This window comes from Mus caroli, unplaced genomic scaffold (assembly GCF_978045245.1).
Source record: "Mus caroli unplaced genomic scaffold, Mus_caroli_1 scaffold_10, whole genome shotgun sequence".
Classification (NCBI taxonomy): domain Eukaryota; kingdom Metazoa; phylum Chordata; class Mammalia; order Rodentia; family Muridae; genus Mus; species Mus caroli.
This window is the reverse complement of record NW_028227265.1, coordinates 82,365,193-82,391,257: the sequence shown is the minus strand read 5'-3', so window position 1 is coordinate 82,391,257 and position 26,065 is coordinate 82,365,193. Positions and strand designations below refer to the sequence as shown.

Below are 26,065 nucleotides of genomic sequence, written 5' to 3'. Positions count from 1 at the left end.
ATACAGACAGTCTGCTCCTCGATGCTAGAAAGGACTGTTGCTTTGACACATGCTACCACACAGAAGGGACCTTTGAAACATCACTGAAACAAAGAAGCCAACTAAAGAAGGCATATTCTTAGAGCTGACTGTCTCAGTCAGTGCTCTATTGCTGTGAAGGAAACACCATGACCACTGGCAGCTCTTACGAAAGAAACCTTTTAAATCAGAGCTTGCTAACCCCAAATTTCAGCGGTTTCTCTGTTGCAATCATGGCAGGAAGCAGGGTGGCACAAAGGCAGGCATGGCGTTGGATGGAGCTTAGAACTATATCCTGATCTGTAGGCAGCAGACAGAGAAAGAATTGGACCTGGCACAGGCTTTTGAAACCTCAAAGACCACCCCCCTCCATGACACACCTCTTCCAACAAGGCCACACCTCCTAATCCTTCTCAAACAATGCCACGCCCTGATGACTGGCATATGAGCCTCTGAGGAGCCATTCTTATTTAAGCCACCACACTGACATTTGTGTGAAACAGCCACAACACACAACACACAAAAGGATGCAGGACAAAACGCTGGCTACAGCCTGCAGCTTGAATGGCTGAAGAAGAGGTGTGTAGAGTGATTAGTCACTGTTAATGGGGACAAGTTCAAGTGTTCTACATTTACATTATGATAATGAGGGGTCTACCTAGTCTGAAACCTATCAACCTGTCCATTTGGTGGCTTCCCATTAAAAGTTTAATGTGTGTTATTTTAAATGGATGAAATATTACTTAAGAAAGTTTTTAAAATTAAAAAGTACAATAAGAAAAATTAAAAAGATGGAATATAGAAATAATTACATTACAAACTGATTAAAGTAGCCAAAAATAAATTCAAGTGATAAATACTTGGACAATCTCTTATTTTAAATTAAACCTCAAGATCTTCACAGTGTTCTGTGGGGCTTGTGTGCCATCTTTACTTCTCGGCTGGCCCATAAGCCAGTTCTTCTCTGCGCTTACTCCCAGCGATGCATCCATGGGCGACCTTTGACATCGTGCTGTACCCAGAACACCCTGCGCTTTTCCACATCATAACCTTACCCTAGCTCCTCTCACCAGACTAGCTTCTTCACCACCCCTGCCAATTTTTGGTAAATGTCACCTTCCTAATGGCGCATACCCTGAACACCTGGCCCGACCCTGAGACGGAGTCTCTTGTGTTGCTCATACTATATGCAGTAGTGCTCACTGCCTCTTGGCTTAAAGACCTAAGGCCGAGTGAAGCCAGGCTGTGCAGAGGGAAAGGGCTTGCTGTGCATGCCTGACAACTCCTGGAACCACACACAAGCTACAGAATTGACTCTACAAGGTGCCCTCTGACTTCCACATGCACACAGAGCACAAGTGTACACACACACACACAATTTTAAAGACATGAGTAGGAGCTCAAACTTCTCTATTGGAAAGGTTCTTTCTTTCCCATTACTGTGTTACTATTTTAAGTAAATCATATTCACATGCTAAGCTGTGTTTTCCTAGGAAGAAACCCAAGCTGGTTATAATGTATGATTTTTAAATGTTGCTGCAATTACTTTAGGATTTTGGCATCTAGGCTAATATACCTGACATATATATTTTTAAAACTCTCACCTAATCCACATATAATAATTCGCTGTTAAACTTATATTTGTTTAATCTTGTTTCTCTGAAATGTCAACATTTGTACAATGCAGGTTCGTTTGTTTTATTTTGTTTTGAGCTGGCGTTTTGCTTTATTTTGCTTTGATGACTGAGTCTCACCATGTACCTCTGGCTGGCCTGCAGCTTGTTATATACACACGGCTGGCTTCGAACTCAGAGAGACTCACCTGCCTCTGCTTCCCAAGAGCTGGGACTAAAGGCATATGCTACCCTGCCTAGCTTGAGTCAATTTTGATCAGTAATTTAAAATTTTTTTTCTCATTTCATCTCAAAATTTAAATGTAATAAGTATAAGTTTCTTATGATATTTGCTATTTTGGAAGTGATAGTTTTGTTTTGTGTTTTTTTTTTTTTTTTTAAGTTTGCCCCCCTCCTTTTTTTAACCTCTTTTTGATTCTTTCTTACTTTTGAGTCAATCCTGACAGGCAGCTGTCAATTCACAAGTGTGCTCAACAGCAAGAAGATGGAAGGAGCCTGGACATCCATCCCCAGAGGCCCTAGGAAAACGCAGCACACGCACACAACGGGCTGCACTCAGCTACAAGGAGAAATGAGATGTGGGAGAACGGATGGATCTGGAACTGGTACACTGAGGGAACCCACACTCACAGACAGGAAGACAGATACTACACGTTCTCTCCTACACAGAACCTGGCATGTGTGTAGGTCTTGTATGTCATCAAACTACAAAGGGCACCATCAGAGCAAAGAGGTATAAGACCAGACTAAGACTACCTGGGACCAAAAGATACATAACCTTTTCTATTAAAACAAAAACAAAAACGTATTTTGATCTGTGCCTTTAATCCTAGAATTGGGTGGCAGAAGCAGGTGGATCTACAAAGTCAAGGCCAGCCTGGTCTATATAGTGAGCTCTAGGCCAGCAAGTGCTATGCTTGTTTTATCCTTTTATAATTTCAGACAAGCATACAATATATTTCAAGCACATTCACTCTCTAAGCCCAATAAAGTGTCTTAATCTAAAATAATTCCCTTCAGTCTACTTTAAATTATTTTCCTGTTCTGCCTGGCTGTTTGTCCGGGCTTTATAAAACCATCAAGGCTAATCATTTACAAATGGATTTCTCCACCTGCCAATGCTGTCTGTTCAGACTACGTTCATTCTTTCCTAGAGAAGTCCACAGCATTTAATTTTGCAAATTGCTGCAAGCACGGGAAAGCTAAGGGTGCTGAGAGTCAGAGCGAGAGGCTCGTGACTCACACAAGTGAGAAGAATAAGAAGCCCTCAGCAGCAGTGTCAATGAGGGCGTCCATTCGTACATGTTATTCAGCCTGCAGTAGAGCGAGTGCCCTTACAAAGTAGACAAAGTATTAGAGAAAAAGAAATAAAATATCATTAAGTCCATGATATAACTGTCATATCTTTCAAGGCCTGGCACTGATTTTTTGAGAGAAAGGGGGGCACAAGTGTGTTATGCAGTGACTTTGAAGTTATTAGCAGGGCACAGGATAGTGGGACAGTCGTCTTCTCTCAATTTCTCTGCTTCCTCTTTCTCTTAGTCATATAAGTTCCAATTTCATTCCAAATCACTATGAAAGTTGTGCTGTATTCTTCAGCCAAACATCAACTATCAATAAACAAATCGCTCATCCTAAGAATGAACCATCTAACGCAAACGCTGGGGTTACAGGTTAGCACATGCTATGTGCGACTATCCAGATCTTCACCCCAAAATCACATCAGCCACATCTGGAGCTCAGAATGCAAGACAAAGTCTATGCGTGTGCGTGTTTCTATGATGGTCTTATTGGATTTTCCAGCCTGAATGCAGAGCCTACTCAGGCTGGAACCTGCAATCCTTGCAATCCTCCTGCATCAGCGTTCGACGTGCTGGGACCCTAGGCATGGACCACCACCCTTACTTTAAGCTAAAGTTTATACAAAATACAAATACAAAGACCTTTCATGTGCGCCAAAAGTCAATCGTATTTGTAGGGATTTATATCAAGTATGTTACTATGATTTTATTACATCATTTAGAACACTACTTGAGGTGAAATATTTCATATTAATCATTTCAACTCTATTCACAGTTACAAATCAAACCTTAAATGTAAGTGCAGGGGACTCCAGGATGTAGCTGGCATGAGCCTTCACTCATGTGGAGCTGCGATCTTTGGTGATACATGTATGTAAGAGTCACCCATTTTGGCCGGGCGTGGTGGCGCACGCCTTTAATCCCAGCACTCGGGAGGCAGAGGCAGGCGAATTTCTGAGTTCGAGGCCAGCCTGGTCTACAAAGTGAGTGCCAGGACAGCCAGGGCTACACAGAGAAACCCTGTCTCAAAAAGCCAAAAAAAAAAAAAAAAAAAAAAAAAAAGAGTCACCCATTTTGGTAAGTAATCCCTTGCTCAAATTCCTACTAAGTGACCCTCCCGGATCTCCAGGATGGACCAAGTCAGGGTCATTTCTTTGGCCTTCCTCCTTCGTTAGTTCCCATGTCCGACATCAGTTTATGAAAGGAGCGTCTGTGTACAGGGATGCTGCTGGCTAGGCCAGCCCAGACAAGCCAGGTTGTCCCAACTGCAGAGACTCTACAGCGAAACCCATCCCCTTCCCCAAGTGCTGCCCAACCCAGACTTGAGGAGTTAGCAGAGCCAGGCAAAGTGCTCATCAGGCTCCAGCTTCGGCCTCGCAGCAGCAGCAGCAGCAGCAGCAGCAGCAGCAGCAAATCGGGGTCTGACTGCTTCAAAGCCATTTCACCTGCCCATCAGCACCAGTGACAGAGGTGAGGGCAGGGCGGGGCAGGTGACCCCCTCACATCCTCCTTTCACAGAAACACTTCTCTCTGACTCACCTGGTAGCAGCAAGGCAACAAACAGATGTGCTACATACCTAATCAAGACCAGAAATCCTGGCACAACGTAAGCCTTGCCAAGACTCAGTGAGAAACAGATCTGGAGGCGTGACCACTTGGCGGGCGGGCTCCTGAGACCCCTGGTTGACAGCCCTTTCATGACTATTTGTATGAGGGGCCTTAATGGTTTGTTTTTAACCACTCCTCCTCCCAAAGTTTGAATACTTCTTTCCTTAAATGCACAGACTCCAGTAGCCTACTGTGGCTATGACTTGCGTTATAAAAGATAAGTATGGAAACTGGTTAATATTTCCAAGGACAGTAATAACTCCCTAAAAAGTCACAATCAAGTAGTGGTAGATGAGTGAGTCTTAGCAAAAATGCCTTCATTTCCGTGTTCTAAAATTAAGTTATCAAGCTGAAATGAATCACAGTAACATACTGACACAACAGCAAGGTATTTGAGGGATGGCATGGTAGTCCTAAAAACTGCAGAACTGCAGACAAACTGATAGGCAAGAGGGCCAGCATTTACTACAGGATCACACACATCACCTCTCCACGTGATTTTCTAAGTTAAATGAAGACGAACCAGACTTCCAGTCTCTGGAACCCGGATCTGCACTTTGGGGTCTCGTTTCTGTTTTGTTCTGGAGCCTGAAAGGAGGGCCGCTGCTAAGTCAGACCCCTCGGGCCACACATAAACTCACATGTGGAGTTTTCTTGTGCCTTTTAAAAAAATAGAACAACTGCACACATTGTAAGGAAACCAAACCAAACGGTCTATCTGGAGCCCTGACCACATTTGATCGCTGTCTTTTTTGAGGAACCTGCAGAGAAGGTGGGTGAAGACGGCGACTGAGGCCTGGGAAACAATGGGTAAGGTAGTCAGGCCTACAGGGCTCACACGGCTCAGCCAGAGGTGACGACTTCAGTCTCATGGAAGCTGATGGAGTTTGCCCGGGACATTCCATGGGCTCATGGGCAACTTTGAGAGCTCTGCCTGAGAGCCAGGGTAAACTGGAGCCAGACCCACCCATAGGGATTGGGGACTGAATTACAGTCATTTGCAACTCCGACTGGATTTAAATCATCTGCCCTGAATGCCTATAAGAAGCAATGCTAAATGCTCTGAAAAATGTAAGACGGCCCAAAGCTTTAAATTGTCTTTGTCTTTACGCACATGCGCTGTATGGCTTAAATCTGTAAGGACCAAGAACTGACCGGAAGCCAACAGAAAAGCAGCCTATACCCAAGGGCCCCAGGACAGAAGGTCCAGGCACCAGGTTAATTGAGGCATGGAAATATAAAGTGACTATAATGTGTAGAATGTGGGCAAAGACTAGAAACCAAAATGAACAAATAAAACCATTTAAAAACAAACACATAAGTAGAACTCAGCTGAAATAAGTAAGAATAATAAAAAAATCTCCAGGTGTTTGAAAATGAAGCAGCATACTATATTTGGAAGCACATGATAGTAAAAATTCAAAGTCTATGGGATGTAAGCAAAAGTCATATGTATTAAGTGATTTAGAGACTTAGTACTAATATTTGGGAGCAAGAGTGGTTGAAACCCTGGCAATATCCATCAAAAGACAGGGGTGGGTCAGCTTGCTTGTCTGTTTGTTTTGAGGTACAGGCTCGCTAAGCTAGTCCTACTAGCTTATAAGATGTGCTCATTCTGACAAACCAATTCCACTCTTCTATCAAAAAGAAGCTGGAGCTGGGCAGTGGTGGCGCATTTGATCCTAGCATTCAGGAGACAGAAGCAGGGGCAGGTAGTCTCTGTGAGTTCAAGGCCAGTCTAGCCTACAGTGTGAATCCGAAGACAGCCAGGGTACAGAGAACCCCTGTTTCCAAAAACAAAAGAAAGTGTACATGTCTAGTCTGCACCAAAAAACATGTAAGATGTGTACATACGGGCCTACTTATTAGTGGTCAGGAGCTGGAATAAAGACGCACATCAGTGTACAACAGACATCTCTGCCTACCAAAGCAGCACTTCTGTAACTTTAAACATGACTGTGATGTAGATGTGGAAGAATCCTGAAATAATGTCCTGGGAGCACTTGGGCTTTACAAATGCCAAGGAAGGCATGAGGCTCCATGCTAAGGCACGCGGGGCTTCCAGGGAGAATGGCTGTGGGGCACAATGTGAGAGGACGCAGCAGCGTTTACAGTTATGATGGGAATGTACCTCAAGGCCATATTTATTAAATATGAGGTAGTTTGTTCATGCTCAGCCCATATGATTCCCCAATCAAGGATAAACCAGATCGGTATTCACAGCCATATCAAAATAACTAGAGCAATGGTCAGGAGATAATCCTTCCTGAGGAGGAAGGATAGACAGACAAGGTAGTGAAAGTTGCAGGCACTTTTTTAAAATACCAGGACATCTGCTTAAAGAACAAAGTGTCTTTGGAGACAGAGGGGGAAAGTAAACTATCAGGATGCAAGGGTTCCCTTGCATACACGAACCGCTAATAAGAAAAGCCTACATCAGCAACAAAGGTAATCCCAGTCTATGGCCATACTACTCGAGGGTACCAGATCTCATTTGATCTGTGAAGCTAAGCAGAGTCAGGCCTGGTAAGAACTCGGATGGGAGACCAAAGTAATCCAAACCTCAAACAAAGGCGGAAACTACCCAGCAGGGCAGAGTGAAGAAGTTCCTACAGCGACAAAGCTGGGAGCTGACCACCCATGCTCCCTTCATGACTCGAAGCTCCCACGCACTTGCTCAATCTCAAACTATAGTAAAAGCAATCTTACCCTTAATCGCGTGGTGGAGATCTCAGCTTTTAAAATATCAGGATCATATTTGGTGCTAGATGAAGACCCTGAGAAGACTTTAAGAGAGAGAAAAAAATATTACTTATAAATTGCAGCAATTGTAAGCTTAGAATTTACTCATGTGACAAGTTAAGGCTCATGGGATGGACGTGGCATCCCAGCCAGGCCTGTGACCCCAGTTAGATGGGAGGCTGAGGCAGAATCACATCTTCCTGGGCTAAAGGGAAGGCTCAAGGGCAGCTTAGACAACTTAGTGAGATCCTGGCTTAAAATAAAGCTTGAGTGGTCCAGCAGGTGCCCAGCACACACAAGGCCCATCCGGGTTCCTGTAGTACACATACACACACAAAACATACACACACACACACACACACACACACACACACACACACACACAGAGCTAAGATTTGTGCTCTTTTATGGATCTGGTTTTCTTTTTTCTTTTAGAAGATAGGCTCTCATGCTTACTTCAAACCTATTTTCTTTTTAAAAACAGGATCTTACTATGTAGCCCAGGCTAGACTCAAAGCTGCAGGGATCCTCCTGCCTCAGCCTTCCAAATGCAAGGATCACTGGCAGCATGAGCTACCAGGTCTGGCTCTTCAAGCCTTTGTCACACCAAAACACAAAGAAAAACAACAACAACAACAACAACAAAAGGTCACTCAGTAAGTAAGTAACTTCTGGGTCCTTAATACTCCATGCTTTTGTAGCTCCTTATAACTTCTGAGTCCATCAGAGCTGCTGCTTTAAATAAGGCCTGCTCCAGATGACTGACACATGAATGGAGAAACTGAAGGGTAAGTTCCAACAGTCCCAGACCCTCCCTGTAACAACAGTGATCGAGATCCCCTTTAAATGACTCAAATTTGGGCTGCAAAGGGTGTTTGTGCTCTCTAAGGTTCTGAGTTCAGTTCTGAGCACCCAAACCGGGCAGTTCAGACCCATCGGTGACTCGGGCTCTAGGGGATCAGACACCTCTGGCCTCCTTTGCTCGTTCTCACAGACATTGACTCATAAACAAAAGCCAGCCAGGCAGAAGCATCAGGAAAAAAGGAGGTTTGTCCAAGCCCAAATGGGGAGCTTGCACCTTGAGTGGGGTAGGGCACTTCCCGGGTGCCCCGCCCCTCATCTCCATTGCGTGGAGGAGCTCTTGCCTAGGAGGGAAAGGGCTCAAAATCTAACCACAGGAGTGTAAGTGACTGTCACCTCCACATCCCACCTTCAGCTGTGGAGTGTGAACCGTACTCACGGCTGGTGTGAGAGCTTGATTTTTCTTTGTAGGCATCATTTAACCGCACATATTCATCGAGGGCCAGCGCCAGCCTCTGTTCCTTCACGTGGTACAGCTCCTTCTGCGTCCTGAGTGCGTCCTGGGCCACGGAGAGATAGTCCTTGAGCATCTTCTCCTGCTCGCCCCGCCACTGTTTCCTCGGATCCTCAATCTGTGTGGTTTCTGAAAAGACAGCAGTGGGGATTTATGTTGGGGTTTCATGATGTTTGTGGGATCATGCATCGAGGGGCAGCCGGTCTGGATTCCTGTATCCTCTCAAGCATCTGCTGGAAACGTCTAAGAAGTGACTCGTCTTTTCTTTATGTACTCCGAAGCCATCCCTTGCCCTTCATCTACAGTCCTGGACAACAGCGTACGGCAACTCTAAGCCCGTCACACAGGCGTCACCCATCACATCATCCTTTTGTGAATTCTCTGGCTCCCCAGTACTCCCAAAAACAAGATCCAAATTATCATCAGCATCCAGGGCTGTGGATACTCTGAGCCAAGTGGCCCTCTGAAGGCCACACTCGCACTGATCTAACACAGGAGTCTCACTCATCCTTGTACCCTCTACCTGGCCACAGACCATCTCTGGTCTACAAATTCACAGCAATAAACAGAGAGCAGGAACCCGTAAGAATGCTTGCCCCTTCCCAGCAGGTTCCGCAGTGAGGACAGATCTGTTCACTCTGTAAGTATTGGGACTTACAGTTCTTTGTGGGTATGCAATTTTTCTATAAATCAATTTTTTATTATATTTTACCAAAAATATCAGTAACCCTGTGGTAGATTAGAAATTTTAATACCGAAGCCACCTTGTTCTTGCTCTGAGGAGAAAGTCCTTTAGTGACTGTAAAATTCTCCAACCCAATAATAACCCCTGCCAACGAAACATGGGCCTTGGGAGGGGTCACTCTAACCCTTTTATTTTACAATAAATGTATTTGTGAATACGGGGGGGGGGGGGCCGCAAGGAGATGCCACGTGCTGGTGTCAGACTGTGGAGTAAACATGGCTGACAGGGCAAACTGTGGCATCTGTGCAGCCTCAAGAAGGCTAGCACAGGTTGGCTAAGAGCGCTCCTCAAAATGTCCGCACTGACAAGTCACAAGAATGAACACTTTTGGCTGGAGAGGAGGTAAAGAGGCTCCTACCACTGGTGAAGTGCATGTTAAACTATGGAGCAACAGCATCGGACACTGCAAGTGATCACAATCTGTGGAGCAGGAGAGATGGCTCAATGGTTAGAGCGCTGGCTGCTCTTACAGGAGACCTGGGTTCGATTCCCACCACCCACACAGTGACTCACAATCATTTTTCAGTTCCAGCTATAGACTCTCTTCTGGCCTCCACAGGCCCTGCATTCACATGGCAGACACATGCAGGCAAAACAATAATAAGAATGAATTCTTACAAGATCAAAATTTAAAACTGCCAGCACCAAGGTGCCAGAGGGAGTATGAAGCAACTGTGATCTCATTCATCATGGCTCCAAACATTCAAGGCAGCAACTGTTTCATAAAACATTCAGCTTATTGTCATACAGCCCAGTATTCAGCAACTCATCTACTGAGGAACCACGAGAGTGTGCATTAATAGAAATACCCGAATAAACATCTTTATTCACAGCTTTATTCACAGCAGACAAAGGCTACCCATTGTAGTGTTTAATTTTTGGTATATCCATACAATAAGCACCACTCAGCAATAACAAGAAAAAGATACAAACAATAAGCATAGCCAGGCGTGGTGGCGCACGCCTTTAATCCCAGCAGTCGGGAGGCAGAGGTAGGTAGATTTCTGAGTTCGAGGCCAGTCTGGTCTACAAAGTGAGTTCCAGGACAGCAAGGGCTATACAGAGAAACCCTGTCTCAAAAAACAAAACAAAAAACAAAGCAAAAACAAAAAACACCAATAAGCATGACTTTCAGACCCCAAACAGGGCTCAATGTATAACCATTCATACGAAATCAAGAGCAAAGACAGAAACTGACCCATGGCTACCTGGAAAGTCATGCTACTCACTATAGTGAAGGGCAAACGTCCTTTTTGAGGGGACAGAAACATTCTATCTCACGGTTATTACAAAGATTATGTAATATATACCTGTTAGAACTCAAGAGCTGTATAGTGAAAACAGGTGTCACTCACTGTTAGCTACACCTTAACAAAGTGGACTGAAGGGCTAGGAATGTGGACACTGCAAGTGCTTGCTTGCCTAACAAGTTCTCATGTTCTCTCTCTCTCTCTCTCTCTCTCTCTCTCTCTCTCTCTCTCTCTGTCTGTCTGTCTGTCTGTCTCTGTCTCTTTCTGCCTCCCTGGAATGCAGAAAGAAAAGTTGCTTTTAATAAGTAAGGTTTAAAGTTGGTTACATATACTTTTAAAGACTCGGATGAAGGGCACAAAGACCCACATTAAGGTCACGTGAGACCAATGATATAAAACACTGTCGCACTTGCGGAGGACCTAGGTTCAATTCCCAGCACCCGATACATGGTAGCTCACAACCATCCGTAATGATAAACAAATAAAAAACCTATGGGCTGGAGCAAGTGGGGCCCAAGCGAGCGGGACCCGAGCAAGAGGGAAAAGGGAAGGGGGGGAAAGAGAGAGAGAGAGAGACCGACCTGAGGAGATGTTCATTGGCCCACAGGACTTCGGGGCCAGACTCTCCTGGGAATGTGTGACTTGGCCTCCAGATAGAAGGTATGGCACCAAACTGAAGCAGTTCAGACAGGAAAGGCTCTTAGAGCTCAGAGAAGCCCTGGGTGATCACACAAAGGTCGAGCTCAGTAGGACATGCAGCTACTGTCTCGACTTACAGCTCCTGCTTCATACTCACTGGCTAATACAAGCAGAGCTTTCTCTAAAGCACAAATTTGAATGCTTATTATTTTAAAAAGAAAAGATTTAAGTATACAAAAGATACACATCCATGAAACTGCTAGGGGTTAATACATGCTACAGCCACCATCCCAAGAGGACATGTCCTGAAAGGGCAGATCCTCCAGACAGAGTCTTCAAGAAGGAAAACCCGCAGATCAGCCATCTAGAGACTAAGGAAGGGAGGCAGAGATCACCCGACGAAGACCTAGCATGCTCCACTGTATAGGTCTACACTCACTGAGACATGGGTCTTACCTATTCTAACAGTTAGTATAGGTCTACATTCACTGAGACATGGGTCTTACCTATTCTAACAGTTAGTATAGGTCTACATTCACTGAGACATGGGTCTTACCTATTCTAACAGTTAGTATAGGTCTACACTCACTGAGACATGGGTCTTACCTATTCACATGCTCCACTGTATAGGTCTACACTCACTGAGACATGGGTCTTACCTATTCTAACAGTTAGTATAGGTCTACACTCACTGAGACATGGGTCTTACCTATTCTAACAGTTAGTATAGGTCTACACTCACTGAGACATGGGTCTTACCTATTCTAACAGTTAGTATAGGTCTACATTCACTGAGACATGGGTCTTACCTATTCTAACAGTTAGTATAGGTCTACACTCACTGAGACATGGGTCTTACCTATTCACTTGCTCCACTGTATAGGTGTACACTCACTGAGACATGGGTCTTACCTATTCTAACAGTTAGTACTTAGTTCCTATGGTAGGACTTTGGCTCAAAGCACAGAACCCATCGCAAAACAAATAGGAATTTCCGGTCCTAAAGTCGTCTTGGGCTGCAGAGGGGACTGCACTTCTGGACCTGGCTGCACTGGGTTCCTTTTCTGTCTCTACCCGCATCCCGACTACCACAGGAAGCCAGCTGCTGAGGCATGATGTTCCCAGTGGAGACGCTCACCCTAAATGACCACAGTGAGCAAGCATGTGGTGGAGAGATGGGAGAGAAATGGAAGACCGCCTGATGTGAGTAGTCTGTACTGCCACCTGAAGCCATGGTGAGGTCCCCTTACTGGCTGTGACACTGAGAGCGGTGAAAGGCGTGAGGGGAACTCCAGCCAGCAGCAGCAAGGAATACTGCCAAGAACTACAGCCTGAACTTAGAGTCTTCTCCAGCAGTGCCCAGGGATGGCTGCAGCCTGGCACCCTGGTTATAGGGCTGTGAGAACTGCAGCCAGGTCAGCTAAGCTTGACCTGATTCATGGCCCATAGGAACTGGAAGATAACACGTATTAGTAATTTGTCATTGTGAGATATGTAACTATTAAACCAATCAGGTGAAGAGATGCAAAGATGTGCATGTTTAAATTAGAATAGTAAGCAGGCATCTCGAGGTTCAACGAGTCATATTTGTCCCCATGTTTGTCAACAGTGGAAAGGCCATGAAATACTGCTACAATGCAGACACTCAAATGAATGAATTCAAACTAGAGCACACCACAACAAGCTCTTAGTATTTTGTGCACTAATAATGTGTTTCGGATGAGTCTGGAAAGCACTCGAGCAAACTGGCTTGAATTTGTTACAAGAGGCAGGAAACATTTATATTTCTGAAATATTGCACAATTCAAATATGAACTACAAAAGAGGACTCCCAAAGGCATCTTCGAAGGTTTCATAAAGCAAGGCGAGGCTTCATCTCCATCTGTTATATTTGCTGAACAGATTTGAAAAGAATATTTATTAAATACAAACATGCAAGGAGACCGTGCTTTATAAATGTGGGTTTTTTGTTTTTTTTTTATTAAGACCTACTGGCCTTCGGAGATCACTATATCATAATGCAATGTAATTTGCATGTTGTCTACTATATTAAAGAAGTAATATACTACATGCTTTAAAACATCACATATCTCAAGAGAACTCACATCCCATCAGTTTCCTAGACGTGGGACTTTACAGATAGAAAACACAAAACCTCATCATGAAGACAATACACTTCAGAGAATGGTGCTTCTGTCTATAATGCACTTCTATCCTTCCTGCTGCGCACAAAAGGATGGGTGAAATAAATATGAACAACTTTTCTATCTTTCATTTTATAAAGTATCTGCAAAATGTACCTGCTGTTCATTGTTCCACATGCAATTATTAAGCACCTACTAGATGATTAAGTAAGAGACTGGAGGAAATCATTATGTACACAGTAAACACACACAAAAAAAATCCCACAAAGCTTTGGAGAAGGATGGTTAATTAATTATACAGCAATTTAGAGAGCACGGGGTCTCATCCGACTGAAAACCTGTGATGCAGTGAATCTGCTCCGGCAGGAATTGAACCGGACACCAAAACTCCCAGAAAAGCGAACCTCGCGGCTTGCACTTCTCCAGCTACGACTCACATAGGCCAGACACTCAGCATCCTTTACTCTTTTACCTACCGAGCCCCATGTTCTGCAGTTGGCTGAAGCCTTTGGCTCTGGCTATGGTCTTCCTCTCCTGTTCCCTAAACTCTGACCCAGGTTCCCTCTCTCTTCTGAGGGTTGGCTAGCACTTTCTGTAGGCAGCACATTTCAGAAGAGGAGCTCCCACCTGTCTGTCTCCTGCTCTACCTGTGCCCTCACCTCTGCCCTATCCATGCAATGGCAATCCTTCTCACCTCAAGTGGGAAACTCACTTTGTAAGCAACAGTATGTCACAGAAAAACCTATGCAAACGCATGCAAGGATTTTAACTGCATTTTTTTAAAAAAATCACCTGACAGAAATGTGAGCTGAAGAAAGCAAAGGTGCAAACGGAAAGCATCATGAAGAGGCAGTGAGGCGATTCTGAACTTTTTTCCATTTAGTGTCAGTAGTGACCAAAACACGTGCGAGGTAAATTCTATAAAAAGGTAAACGATTGGTTCTTATGGTTTTGAAGACTGACTAAAGTTTCTCATAGGCAAAGTTCGATTACAATGAAGACAATCAGTGTAAACATCTGATAGCAGTTACAAAGAAAAACACTGTGACAAAGAGGCACACACTGAGGGACAGGGAGAGTTCACAACTTCGGGAATGACATTTTAAGGACCTTCAAATGGAATTTAAGTCTAACAATGAAGAGAGAAAAAAATTTTAAAACTGAAGAGAAATCTGGAAGGTCAGAAAGAGGAAGACCTATGTCGAATTTATATCTAGGTGGAAGAAAAACGAGAAGTTCCTAAACTTGGCAAGTATGTGGAATATATGAATGATCGCATTTTCTACTTGGCGCCTCCCACCACGCTGCCCAGCAGCCGTCGGCTCTGTCTGCTAAGCAGGACACTAGCTGGGAATGAGTGAGGTCATCTTCAAGTGCTGGATGGCCTGGGTCTCAGCATATTCCAGACCTGAGGGCTTGTGGTGGTTTGAATGAAATGTCCCCCATGAGCCTCAGGCATTAAATCCTTGGCCCCAGTTGCTGTCAATTCTTAGAGTGTGTGGCCTAGCGGGAAGAAGTGCGTCCCTGAAGGCAGGCTCTGAGGTTTCAAAGCCACACACATTCCCAGCTGCAGCTGGGGATGTGACACCTCAGTGCTCAGCTTCGGCCCCATGTCTTTGCCTGCTCTCTGGTCTGCCATTATGGACCCTGCACCTTTAGAACTATTCAGCCCAAATAAAATCTTTGTTGAGGTTTTTGTCTGGTTGGTTGGTTTTTCTAGACAGGGTTTCTCTGTGTAGCCCTGGCTGTCCTGGAACTCACTCTGTAAACCAGGCTGGCCTCGAACTCAGAAATCTACCTGCCTCTGCCTCCCAAGTGCTGGGATTAACAATGTGCGCCACCACTGCTCAGTTGTTGAGGTGATTTATCACAGCAACATAAAATAACAAATACAGGGGTGCATTGGCCGAAGCTGACTGCATTCGGCTGAGAGCTGGGGACTAATCATTCCAGGCTTCAGAATCAGAGACTAAAGGCTCTCTGTACTGAGTAAGAGGCTCAGCGCTCTGGGCCAGAACCACCAAACTCCCGCATTTAGATGCTGTACCCAGCGGTAGTGCCCAGTAGCAGGCTACCCCTACTGGACGGGCCTACACTGAACATTAGCCATGAATAAGTGAGAAGCCCTGGATCCCAGAGAATTCAAGGCCTGGGGCCTGTGGTGTTTGAATGATTCAGCCCCCACAGTGGCTAATATTACATCTTGGGGTGCTATGGTATTGATGTCCTAGAGCCTTCAGTCTTTACAGTTCCCAGTTCCCTGGAACTTTCCCGGTGACCAGAGCCTACACACAGTTGTCTGTCTTCAGTGACAGCCTCTGACAGTTCTTCCCTTTATCTCCCATCTGGCTGCCATCCTGTCACTGTTGCTGCTGCTGTCACGGCCATCCCTGCCTTGCAGCCTTCACTCCCAGGCTTCCAGCTGCAGGACTAATGAGCAAACGCAGCGGAAAAGACCACTCGGTTATGAAGGGGATCACACTCTCTGGTTGGATTGAGGGCCTCCAGTACAGGTACCATGCTGGTACTGTAACCTGGTACTGTAAATGTGGCCAAGAACCCAAGACTGGGATGCTCATGGGCCCCAGCACAAACCTACCGCTACCACTCACTGCTCTGCATAGGTCGGTGTAACTCTCGAACCTCCCAGGAGAGCCTCACTGCACAGTGCACAGCGGATAATGCACTGCTCATCACAAGCGCAGGTGTCTATGGAGGGATCAGCCATAAACGAGCATTTATATCACCCCTCTCCTCAAAGCCCTGGGACAATCGGAGAAAAGGAAGCAAAACTGTAAGAGCCAGAGGTCAGGGAGAACCCAGGCAAGACTGTCTTCTGGGCATGACCAGACAGCAGTTTTTATGAGCTCACAGCAACTGTGATTGTCCGAACAAGGTCTGCACGAGACCAAGGCAGACAACATCCTAGCACACAGGGGTGAGAAGCAATGAGCTCTCCTCCCCAACCAAGCAGCTATTGACAAGTGGAGCCTGCAGGGGGGCACGAAGTTGGGTTCTTCAAGAGTATGGCCACTGGTAGGCTCCTCGGATGCTCCCACACCCTTGAATATTCAGCACAGAAAGGCGTGCGTTTGAGGGGAGATCTGGGAGGAGTTAGGAGAAGGAGAGAAGGGATAGGTATGACTGAGATAGATCATATGCATGTACACAGTTCTCAAAGAACTAATAAAAATACAGCAATTTTTAAAATGTCCACATTTTTAAGACCATCCTTCTAAGGAACCTGATATTGCAACCCCCCGGGTGGCATAGGAGGGTGCTTTGCCTTAGTTAGCATTTCTATTGCTGTCACAAAACACAGAGACCAAAGCACCTGCAGGAGCAAAGGGTTTACCTATTTGTCCTTAGAACACTTCAGCCCTGAGGGCAGTCCGTACAGAACTCAAGGCATGAACCTGGAGGCGGGGGCAGATGCTTACTGCCTTGCTCTTCTTGGCTTACTTAGCCTGCTTTCCTGTACAGCCCAGGACCACTTGGCACTGCCCACAAGTGGCACTGCCCACAAGTGGCACCACCCACAGTGCGCCAGGCCCTCCCTCACCAACCATCAATAAAGAAAACGCCCCACAGACTTCTCTATAGGTAGAGACCATTTCTTAATTGAGATTCCACTTCCAAGATAACCCTGACCGTGTGTCAAGTTCACAAAAGACCAAGCAGGAACTAGGCTTCAGCAGCGAGCAGCTAGAGCTACAGCACTGCCTCCTCAGGGTGGTCCTGAAGTTCACAGTGTCCAGGCTGCCAGGAAGGCCACTTGGCTAGCTCTGTGGCTGGTGGTCCTCCACTAAACGCAGTTAGCACATCAGGGAAGGGTCACCTATGTCAGTCAGAGTCTAATCATTTCAGGTGCCCAACAGCTTAGAAGACACTTAACCACTAAAAGGGTGCCTACAATTAAGATCTACCATTAGCACCATAGTGCTTTAAGGAATTTAACAGGGCTGTAACAGTGCTAAACACTATTAAAATGGTGTCATAACAGAGGCAGACCCTAATAAATGTCTCATCTATATTAGGTTTTACTTGATAATGCTAAGTGCCTGGAAATCTGACTATACTTTATTTCCCTTCTAAATAACGGCTCTGTCTACCTAGGGGGATTAGAGGGTGCAGACAGCGAAGCAACAGAAAGGTTTGAGATTAACATTCTCCACTGAGAGACAACACCGTATAAAACATCACACACACACCACAACTTTCCTTCAAATCCCAGCAAAACACGTCTTGCCTAGGAAGCGGTTTCAGGGTAATGTGGAGGAAGCACACAGCACCCATCACTCCCAGAGATGACAACTAGCATCAGAGCACAGAATCCAGAAGCCAATCAAAGGAGGACTAAACAGCAAGAGGAAGGACTGGGAAGAAAATAAAACACACGACTAACTCCCGCTTTGTTGTGTTATGCCTTTAATATTTCTTGTTGGTTCCTGGATCTCATGAGATTACAAATGGACTTGAGAGGAAAAACTCCAAAACAAAAACCTACTTCTTGTCAGAAGAGTATGGGGAGGGGGCTGCTGTCATCAGACAATGCTTGGGTCTCCTGGGGCCCACCCTAAAAGGAAACAAACCAGTAGCAACCTCAGGCAATAGCAACCTGCCTGCTATGGTCTGGTTTCTTTTGCTATGATAAGACACAGAGTAAGGCGGTGGTTCTCAACCTTCCCAATGCTGTGACCCTTTAATATAGACAGAGCACACTGGTCCTGGCTGCCTCGGGGATGAGAGAGGCCTCAATGTATATCAAGTGATGCTATGTAGCCTTGCTCTTTAGCGTAAAACTATTGGTCGAATAAAGATGCTCACAGCCTATAGCTGGGTAGAGGAGAAGTAAGTGGGGTTCTCAGCTCCTGGGCTTGGGGCCTGAGGCAGGACCACAAGGAAGAGACAGAAGGTGGAGAGAAGTGGGGTAAATGATCATGAGAATCAACCATGAGTGCTGATTAGCCTGAGTAAGAGGGGCCCAGGTGGAAGACGGCAAGTCATAGCTCGGAGTAATTGGCAGGGAAGTAGACAGTGTAGCATAGAGGGCTGATATCTGCCGCTATCGTGCCGATTAAAGCTTGTTAGAAATATAAAAGTTTTGTGTCTCCTATCTAGGAACTGAATGATGAAAGGCAGGGTAGAAAACCACAATTGGGATGAAATATTACAACATCCCCAACATAAAATTATTTTTGTTGCTACTTCCTACTTGTAATTTTGCTACTGTTATGGATCATAATATAAATATCTGTGTTTGGGATGGTTTTAGGCAATCCCTGTGGAAGTGTCATTCGACCCCCAGAGGGGTAGAGACCCCCAGGTTGAGAACCACGGATCTGAAGCAACTGGAGGAGGAAAGGGTTTATTTGACTAAGGTCACACTGCATCAGAACGGAAGCAGAGACCATGGAGGAGCCCTGCCTGCTGGCTTGCTCCTAGGCTCCTGTTCTAAGACCTTTCTGACACAGTCCAGGGATGCCTCCCCAGGAATGGAAGGACTTTCTCATACAGTTGGTTGGGCCCTACCATTAATTAGCAAGGAGAATATTCCCCCAACAGACATGCCCCAGGCCCCTCTGATGTGGGCAGTTCCTCGGTTAAGGCTCCCTCTTCCTGGGAGTGTCAAACTGATGACTAAAGCTAACCAGGACACCACCTTAGCTTCCTTTCCCACACTGCCCTGATGTACACCCACACACGCAAAGTGTCAGATAATGTAGCAAGGCTGGAGCTGCAGCTTCCAAGGAAGCTATATGAGAGAAAAATATAAAAAAAAAATGTAATTTTTGAAAAATAATTTTAATAAAGAGCCAAATTAAAGAACATACAAGACATGAAAGCCTTATAATTATGATTATATGCTATCAGCATAAAGACAGACACACAAATCAACTGAACAGAAGAGAAAACTCAGAAACAGATATACACTGTGGGGATTTGAATAAGAATGGCCATACCCAATATATATGAATTTTTGGTTCTCAATTAGTGGACTGTTTATAAAGGATTAGGAGGTGTGGCCTTGTTGGAGGGGGTGTGTAACTATGGGTGGGCTTTGGTTTCAAATGCCCATTCTAGACCCAGTTTGGCTCCTTCTCTGCCTCCATCTTGCTGACAGGATGTAATGTTTCAGTTGCTGCTCCAGTGTCAAGCCTGCCTGCCTGCATGCCTGCCGTGTCTCCTGTCAGGATGATCGGGGACTAACTCTGAAACAACAAGCAAGCCTCCAACTAAATGCTCCCTTTTATAGGTTGCCCTGACCAACAGAGCTGGAACAGTAACAAATATGAACACCAACGTGTTTTAAGCAAAGGTAACCACTCACTTAGGTGGGAAAAGAATACCCACACGAGAAATAGCTATAGAGAGGCTGGGACAATGGCCCAGTGTGTCAAGTGCCTGCCACACAAGCACAGAAGACTGGGTTCAGATCCTCAATGCCAACCCTGAAAGTCAGGGATAGGAAGGATGCTTCTATAACCTCAGTTATAGAAGGCAAGGCAGATGCCAAGGACTCACTGTGCAAGCCAGATCCGTGAGCTCTAGGTTCAGCAAGTCGGATTCTAAAATAACATGAACAGCAACAAAAGAAGACACATGATATCAACCTCTGGCCTTTAACATACATGCATAGGTGAACACACATGCACACAGATGCAAGTAACCAAACAAACACACTGAAGAAAGAAAAGAAATAGTCTGGGATGAACAGACCTCAAGTTTACTTCACACTGAACTCAGACAATAACTTGTCGTGGAGGAGCAATTTAAATTGTAAGAGCATCATGAAATCTCTGCAATCAAGAGCAGACCACTTTACACCGCCTCAAAAGAAAACGCGACTTCTTAGAACCCAAAAGATAGGGGGCATTTTTAAAATTAATTGGGTTTTCACAATCTTCAGCTCTTCAAATCTGCTGTAAGGACACTGGAAAGAGAAGAAGTCACAGAACAGGAGAAAAAGGTTCCGAAGAGTTCAGCATAGTAAGCACAAAGAGTTCTCTAGCAACTCATCAACTGGACAGATGACTAAAACCTGGGTAGAATAGATGGACAAATTCTTCACAGATAGAGAAATTCGTGCACACAGATTCACACAGCAATGGTGAAGAATGCTGTGACATCATTAGCCTGCAGGAAGACGCACATGAAAACCGCCCAAGGGTTTACTTCACATACACCTGGCATCAGCTGGAGTTTCGGATGAGAACACGGGGACAGACAGCAGCTGGAACTCTCCGAGCTGAGGACGGCACCGAAAGGCACTTTGCAGGACCAATCAGCTACTCCATCTAAAAGGCACCCTGAGTTCACCATGGCTCACATGCCTTGTGTCTTTACACTATATATGGCGGCATCTGGCCACAAAAGGCAGCTCGCAGGAGGTTCATTCACAACAAGCAAGCACAGACATCCACCCCAGACATAACCACACAGCCAACACTACTTGAACACAGGAAGAGCCACACAGCACCTATCCTCACTGTGTGAATGGTGAGTGGAGTCTAAATGTCATTCCTAAAGAGCCTTATGAAAAAAGGAAAAATTAATCTGTAGTGGCAAAGATTCCCATGGTGTTGGAGAAAGGCTAACTGTCAATGGCAAAGATCTAATTCCCCTGTGACTAAAAATGTCTTTGTAGTGACTGTGGTGGCAGCATACTTAAAATGTATACATTGTGTATGTAAATTATGTACAGAAGTGTTGTTTCCTTTGTACTACTACTGTAACTGTATCCAGAAACTAGAACCTTCTACATGAATTCAATGGAAATAACAACAACAACAAAACTCTCCATTCTGAAACCCCCTAGAAACTAAACACTTTAACTAAATGTCAAGTTATACCATGTCCGTGCTATCATCACAATAACCCCTCTTCCAGTCTGCCTAGAGGCAGTTATCAAACGTCTAGCACGCTCTTCTGGAAGAAACTAGCAAACTGACTGTGAAGTAAATATAATTATGCACATGATCTAAGTCGCCACTAGACACTGGAAACTGATCAAGAGTCGGAGGTCTCTTACCGTGATTCATGAATCACTCACAGTATTGGGGCATTCTAGCTGGAGCACAGAGAAACCCAGCTAAATGGACTGAAGCAGAGTCACACGGTGTATGAAACCCGCCACAGTGCATCTCTCGGGCCCCCTTAGGATGGTCACCTTGGGTATGCCAGGCGGTGAATGTCTGATCAAGAGGATGCTGGGAACAGGACTCTGGTGCACTGCTGGCCACTGGGTATGAAAAGCAGTTGAAATTCCTCAGTTAGAGCCAGAGCTGTGAGCCAGGCATTCTACTTCTGGGTGTTTATCCAAAGCAACCGAAAACAGGATCTCAAAGAAAACTTTCACACCCATGTTCCTGGCAACATTATTCACAATAACTAAAAGCTGGAAGCATCCCTTGGTAAGTGAGCAACAGAAAGGCAGTGTGAACCTACCCCAGACCATTAGCAAGCTTACAGCAGAAGGGCATCCTGCCCTGGGCTACAGATGACAAAGGGGAGTTTTAATCACACATTTTTACTTCAAAAAAAAAATTGATGCGGCATCTAACAGAGTGAAACTATTACCGAAACCAGCAAGAACCGGTGACTGCTGTGAGCCACAGTGGGGACACAGACACTACTGGGCCATACATTAGCCTTCGCGAGATCTGATGCACGCACAGCAATGTACACAGAGCTAACACTCTGCACACTGAGACTGTGTTCACGGGCTGGGCTGCAGCTCAGGGGCAGTGCTCTGCCTGGCTGCACAAGGCATGGGTTCCATGCACAGCTCACACACACGGGTTACAATAACAAAGTTTACTTTTATTTTTGTTCCAGTTTAAAACCAAAACAAACCTCCTATAGCAATGCTCACGGCAGCCTTTTTCATAATAGCACCAACTGGGAACAATTTCAATGCCAGAACAGATTTTTAAATGAATACTAATAATCAATAAAAGGAATATAATATATTGACATCATAGATGAATATAAGGGAGGCCACTGTTGTGCCCATGAAATGCCTGTTGTTTATTTTGAAATTAGATTTTCTCATTAACATTGACTTTTAGGAAACTGTTCATATGCTTTGAATAGTAGTTCCCTATTAAGTATACTTATAAAGTGTACAATATGCTTTGCTTTGTTCAATTCATCACTACAGTTGACTTTTAGATATTGATTTGATTTGACTTAGTGTACATGAGACTATGCATGTGCGTCACATACACGCAGGAGGCCCAAGGAGGATGCTGGATTTCCTGTAACTGGAGTTGCAAATGGTTATGAGCACCTCTGTGCCTACTGGGAACGGAACCCAATACCCTAAAAGAGCAGCAAGTACTCTTATCTGCTGAGCCATCCTTCCAGCCCAGCCCTGACTAGTACACCTTCGTGGTTGGTTGGTTGGTTGTGTGTGTTTTAAGTTTTTATGGATCCTTTGTGAATTTCACACCATGCACCCCAATCTCATCTATCTCCCAGTCCCTCCATATCCCCACTTTGCCCCTGCAACAACATCTCCCCAAAAGAAAACAAAAAATAAAAACAACAAAAACAAGACATCTCGCTGTGGAGGCTGTATGTATCACCATGTGTCACCATGTGTCACACAGAGCACCTTTTTGCCCAAACATCTTTACTAGGAAACGTTCATTGCAATGAGCCCTTGGTCTGGTTCGAGGTCTCTGGCTTTTACTACACCATCAATACATGATCCTCACTGGGATTGCTCTCAGATAGCCTGCTGGTACCCTGTGTCATGGAGGTCCTGCAGCTTTGGATCTGCAGGACCAGTTAGCTCCTTCACACATTCCAGTAGGGAGATGTTGGGTGAACCAACTCAAAGCTCTGGATCTGGGCCTGGGTGGTAGCTGAGTTATTCAGCCCATCAGCTCTCCTGCTCCTGTGCCATCAGGACGAGCTCCTCAGCACTACTCCAGTGAGGAGCAGGGCCCGCCCTCCTGCTCTCACACCCTTGGGGCTAGCTCTACCCAGGTGAGGTTCAGGGCCACTGTCCCAAGTGCAGCAGTCAGGGAGGGGTAGAGCCAGCTCTCCTGCCTGCCACAGGTGCCGAGGGGTGAATGTGAGGAGGCATCTCCCCCATGCTTATTCCCTCTGGGCCAGCTCACCCGTGCCCTACCCCCAAGGCCAGCTCTACTCTGCCGCCTAGGCAAGGTGTGGGGACCGCTCTCAGTGTCACAGCCAGTAAGGGGACCTCACCATGGCTTCAGGTGGCAGTACAGACTACTCACATCAGGCGGTCCTCCATTTCTCTCCCATCTCTCCACCACATGCTTGCTCACTGTGGTCATGCAAGCTTGTGGCAGGGGGTGGGCCTCTATTTTTTTAAAATATGTCAAGTAAAAGAATCTGCTTCCAGTGAGGCAAGGTGGCGCAAGGAAGAGAAGGAAGGAAGGAGAGCTCTGAGAGAGGACAGCCTGGTCTACACAGCAAATCCCAGTCAGGACTACATAGTAAGACACTGTCACAAATACCACACCCAACAGCATCCTGTCGCAGCAGCATCTAGAATAGACAAAGCTAAGCCACAGTGAGGGAAGTCCTGTTGCAGCAGCATCTAGAATAGACAAAGCTAAGCCACAGTGAGGGAAGTCCTGTTGCAGCAACATCTGGAATAGACAAAGCTAAGCCACAGTGAGGGAAGTCCTGTCGCAGCAACATCTAGAATAGACAAAGCTAAGCCACAGTGAGGGAAGTCCTGTTGCAGCAGCATCGAGAATAGACAAAGCTAAGCCACAGTGAGGGAAGTCCTGTCGCAGCAACATCTGGAATAGACAAAGCTAAGCCACAGTGAGGGAAGTCCTGTTGCAGCAGCATCTGGAATAGACAAAGCTAAGCCACAGTGAGGGAAGTCCTGTTGCAGCAACATCTAGAATAGACAAAGCTAAGCCACAGTGAGGGAAGTCCTGTTGCAGCAACATCTAGAATAGACAAAGCTAAGCCACAGTGAGGGAAGTCCTGTTGCAGCAGCATCTAGAATAGACAAAGCTAAGCCACAGTGAGGGAAGTCTGAGCAATGTTTGTAGCAGTGAAGGGCTGGCTGGAGGACAGAAGCATCCTGGGTCTTGTTTGTGGTGAGAATTGCAAAGGATCACATGTTGGTCAAAGTTCATTGAAAACACCCGCAACACCTGTGCAGCTGTGTGTGCATTACCAGCACTTCAACTACTAAAGGAATAAAGTCATGGTAGTACTGAGCTATCACAGTACTACCTTCTGGAGCTGAAGAGAAGGTCCGGGGATTCGTGATGACTCACTACACTTCCAGAAGACCTCGGTTTGACTCCCAGAAGCCACATGATGGCTGAAACCTCCAGTAACTCCAGTTCCTGTACCTTCATCTTGACTTCCCTGGCACCTCCACATCCACGGTGCACATAAACTCATGCGGGCTACACAAATACATGCAAATAAGTTAACCTTTTAAGAGTCATGTCCTTCTGGTTTACAAACATATACAACTTTCTAGGTAGACACAAACACCCTGTCCTTACGGCCTATGTGACACACACACACACCAAGAAGGCGAAATGCAAATGTGAGACCAAAGACACCTCACTGTCAAGGTCAAATCCTTTACTGCTAAGATTTAAGAATGTTTTGCAGCAATATTATTTAGCAACCAAACATTTCTTGTCTCATTTTTTATCTAAATAAAGAGAAAATAATGCTGAAACTATACAATGTCAAAACACAACATATGTGTGGGCAGCTGTTATGAAGAAATAATACCATTTGCTGCTGCTGGACTGCTTTGCAGGAATGTCTTGAAGATTAATGAGATAACAGGCAACTCCTTCTCAGTAAGGAAACAACTTGCTTCGAGTAACTCAGGTCCCTCGGGGAATAGTATATTCATTGGGCTACTAGGCAACAATTATATAATAAAGCAAAGTGGCAGGCTTAAAAATTAATGTTCTAATAATCAAGGTTTTATATATTCAGAATGTTTCTTTCTGAAATATAACATGCTTGAAATGCACTTTAAATCCTTTAAATTAGAAAAAAATATCAGCTTTTTATTCTATGACATAACACAGCTCTCTCTTCATGAGTTCAGACGAGGCATCCAAGGATAAATACGTAAGATGAGGCCACATAAGATGCGGCCCCATAAGATGCGACCATGTAAGATTCGGCCACTATCTCCAAGAAGCTAACAAGCTGGTGAAGACTTGTGATGTGCAAACAAATACAAGTGCAAGATGACAATGCTTTAAAATCCGCTGTGTGCTAGGTATTATGGAAATGTGGGGCGCAGGCACCTGATCCACGGGAAGAGGGAGGGAAGGGGTACGTACAGTGGAGAGTGCAGCAGGAAGCCTCCTGGGAACAGAGGCATCTCAACAGCCCAGCTCTAGGCAGCTAAGGCTGGAGTTAGACCAATAATACAGAGACCAGAAGTCAACCAAGGAGGCACGGGTCACTACCACAGCCTTCCCTGGAGTGTTAGCACAGGCCAGGGGGTGAAAACAGACAGGCAAATGGGCAGAATTGAAACGCCATGCTCTAGAAAGAAAGCAGGATTACATCAGGATTCTGAAAGGCTTGAGGGACGAGGTAGCAGTCAACGGTCAACAGAAGAAACTGAAGTTATCACCCACGAGGAGCCACAGAACGAAAGGAGCAGAAACATCTTCCAGAAAT

General features: G+C 45.4%; 1 protein-coding gene across 2 annotated transcripts in view; it reads right to left on the bottom strand.

The window, feature by feature from the left end:
- Positions 1–26,065, bottom strand: part of Wwc2 (WW and C2 domain containing 2) — a 167,165-nt gene that overhangs the window by 66,030 nt on the left and 75,070 nt on the right. For both annotated transcript variants that reach the window (XM_021169475.3, XM_021169476.3), the window contains exons 3-4: positions 8,544–8,747; positions 7,271–7,347 (exon numbers count right to left, since the gene is read on the bottom strand). In XM_021169475.3, the coding sequence (XP_021025134.1) occupies positions 7,271–7,347; positions 8,544–8,747 (281 nt within the window). The remainder of the gene's footprint in view (positions 1–7,270; positions 7,348–8,543; positions 8,748–26,065) is intronic.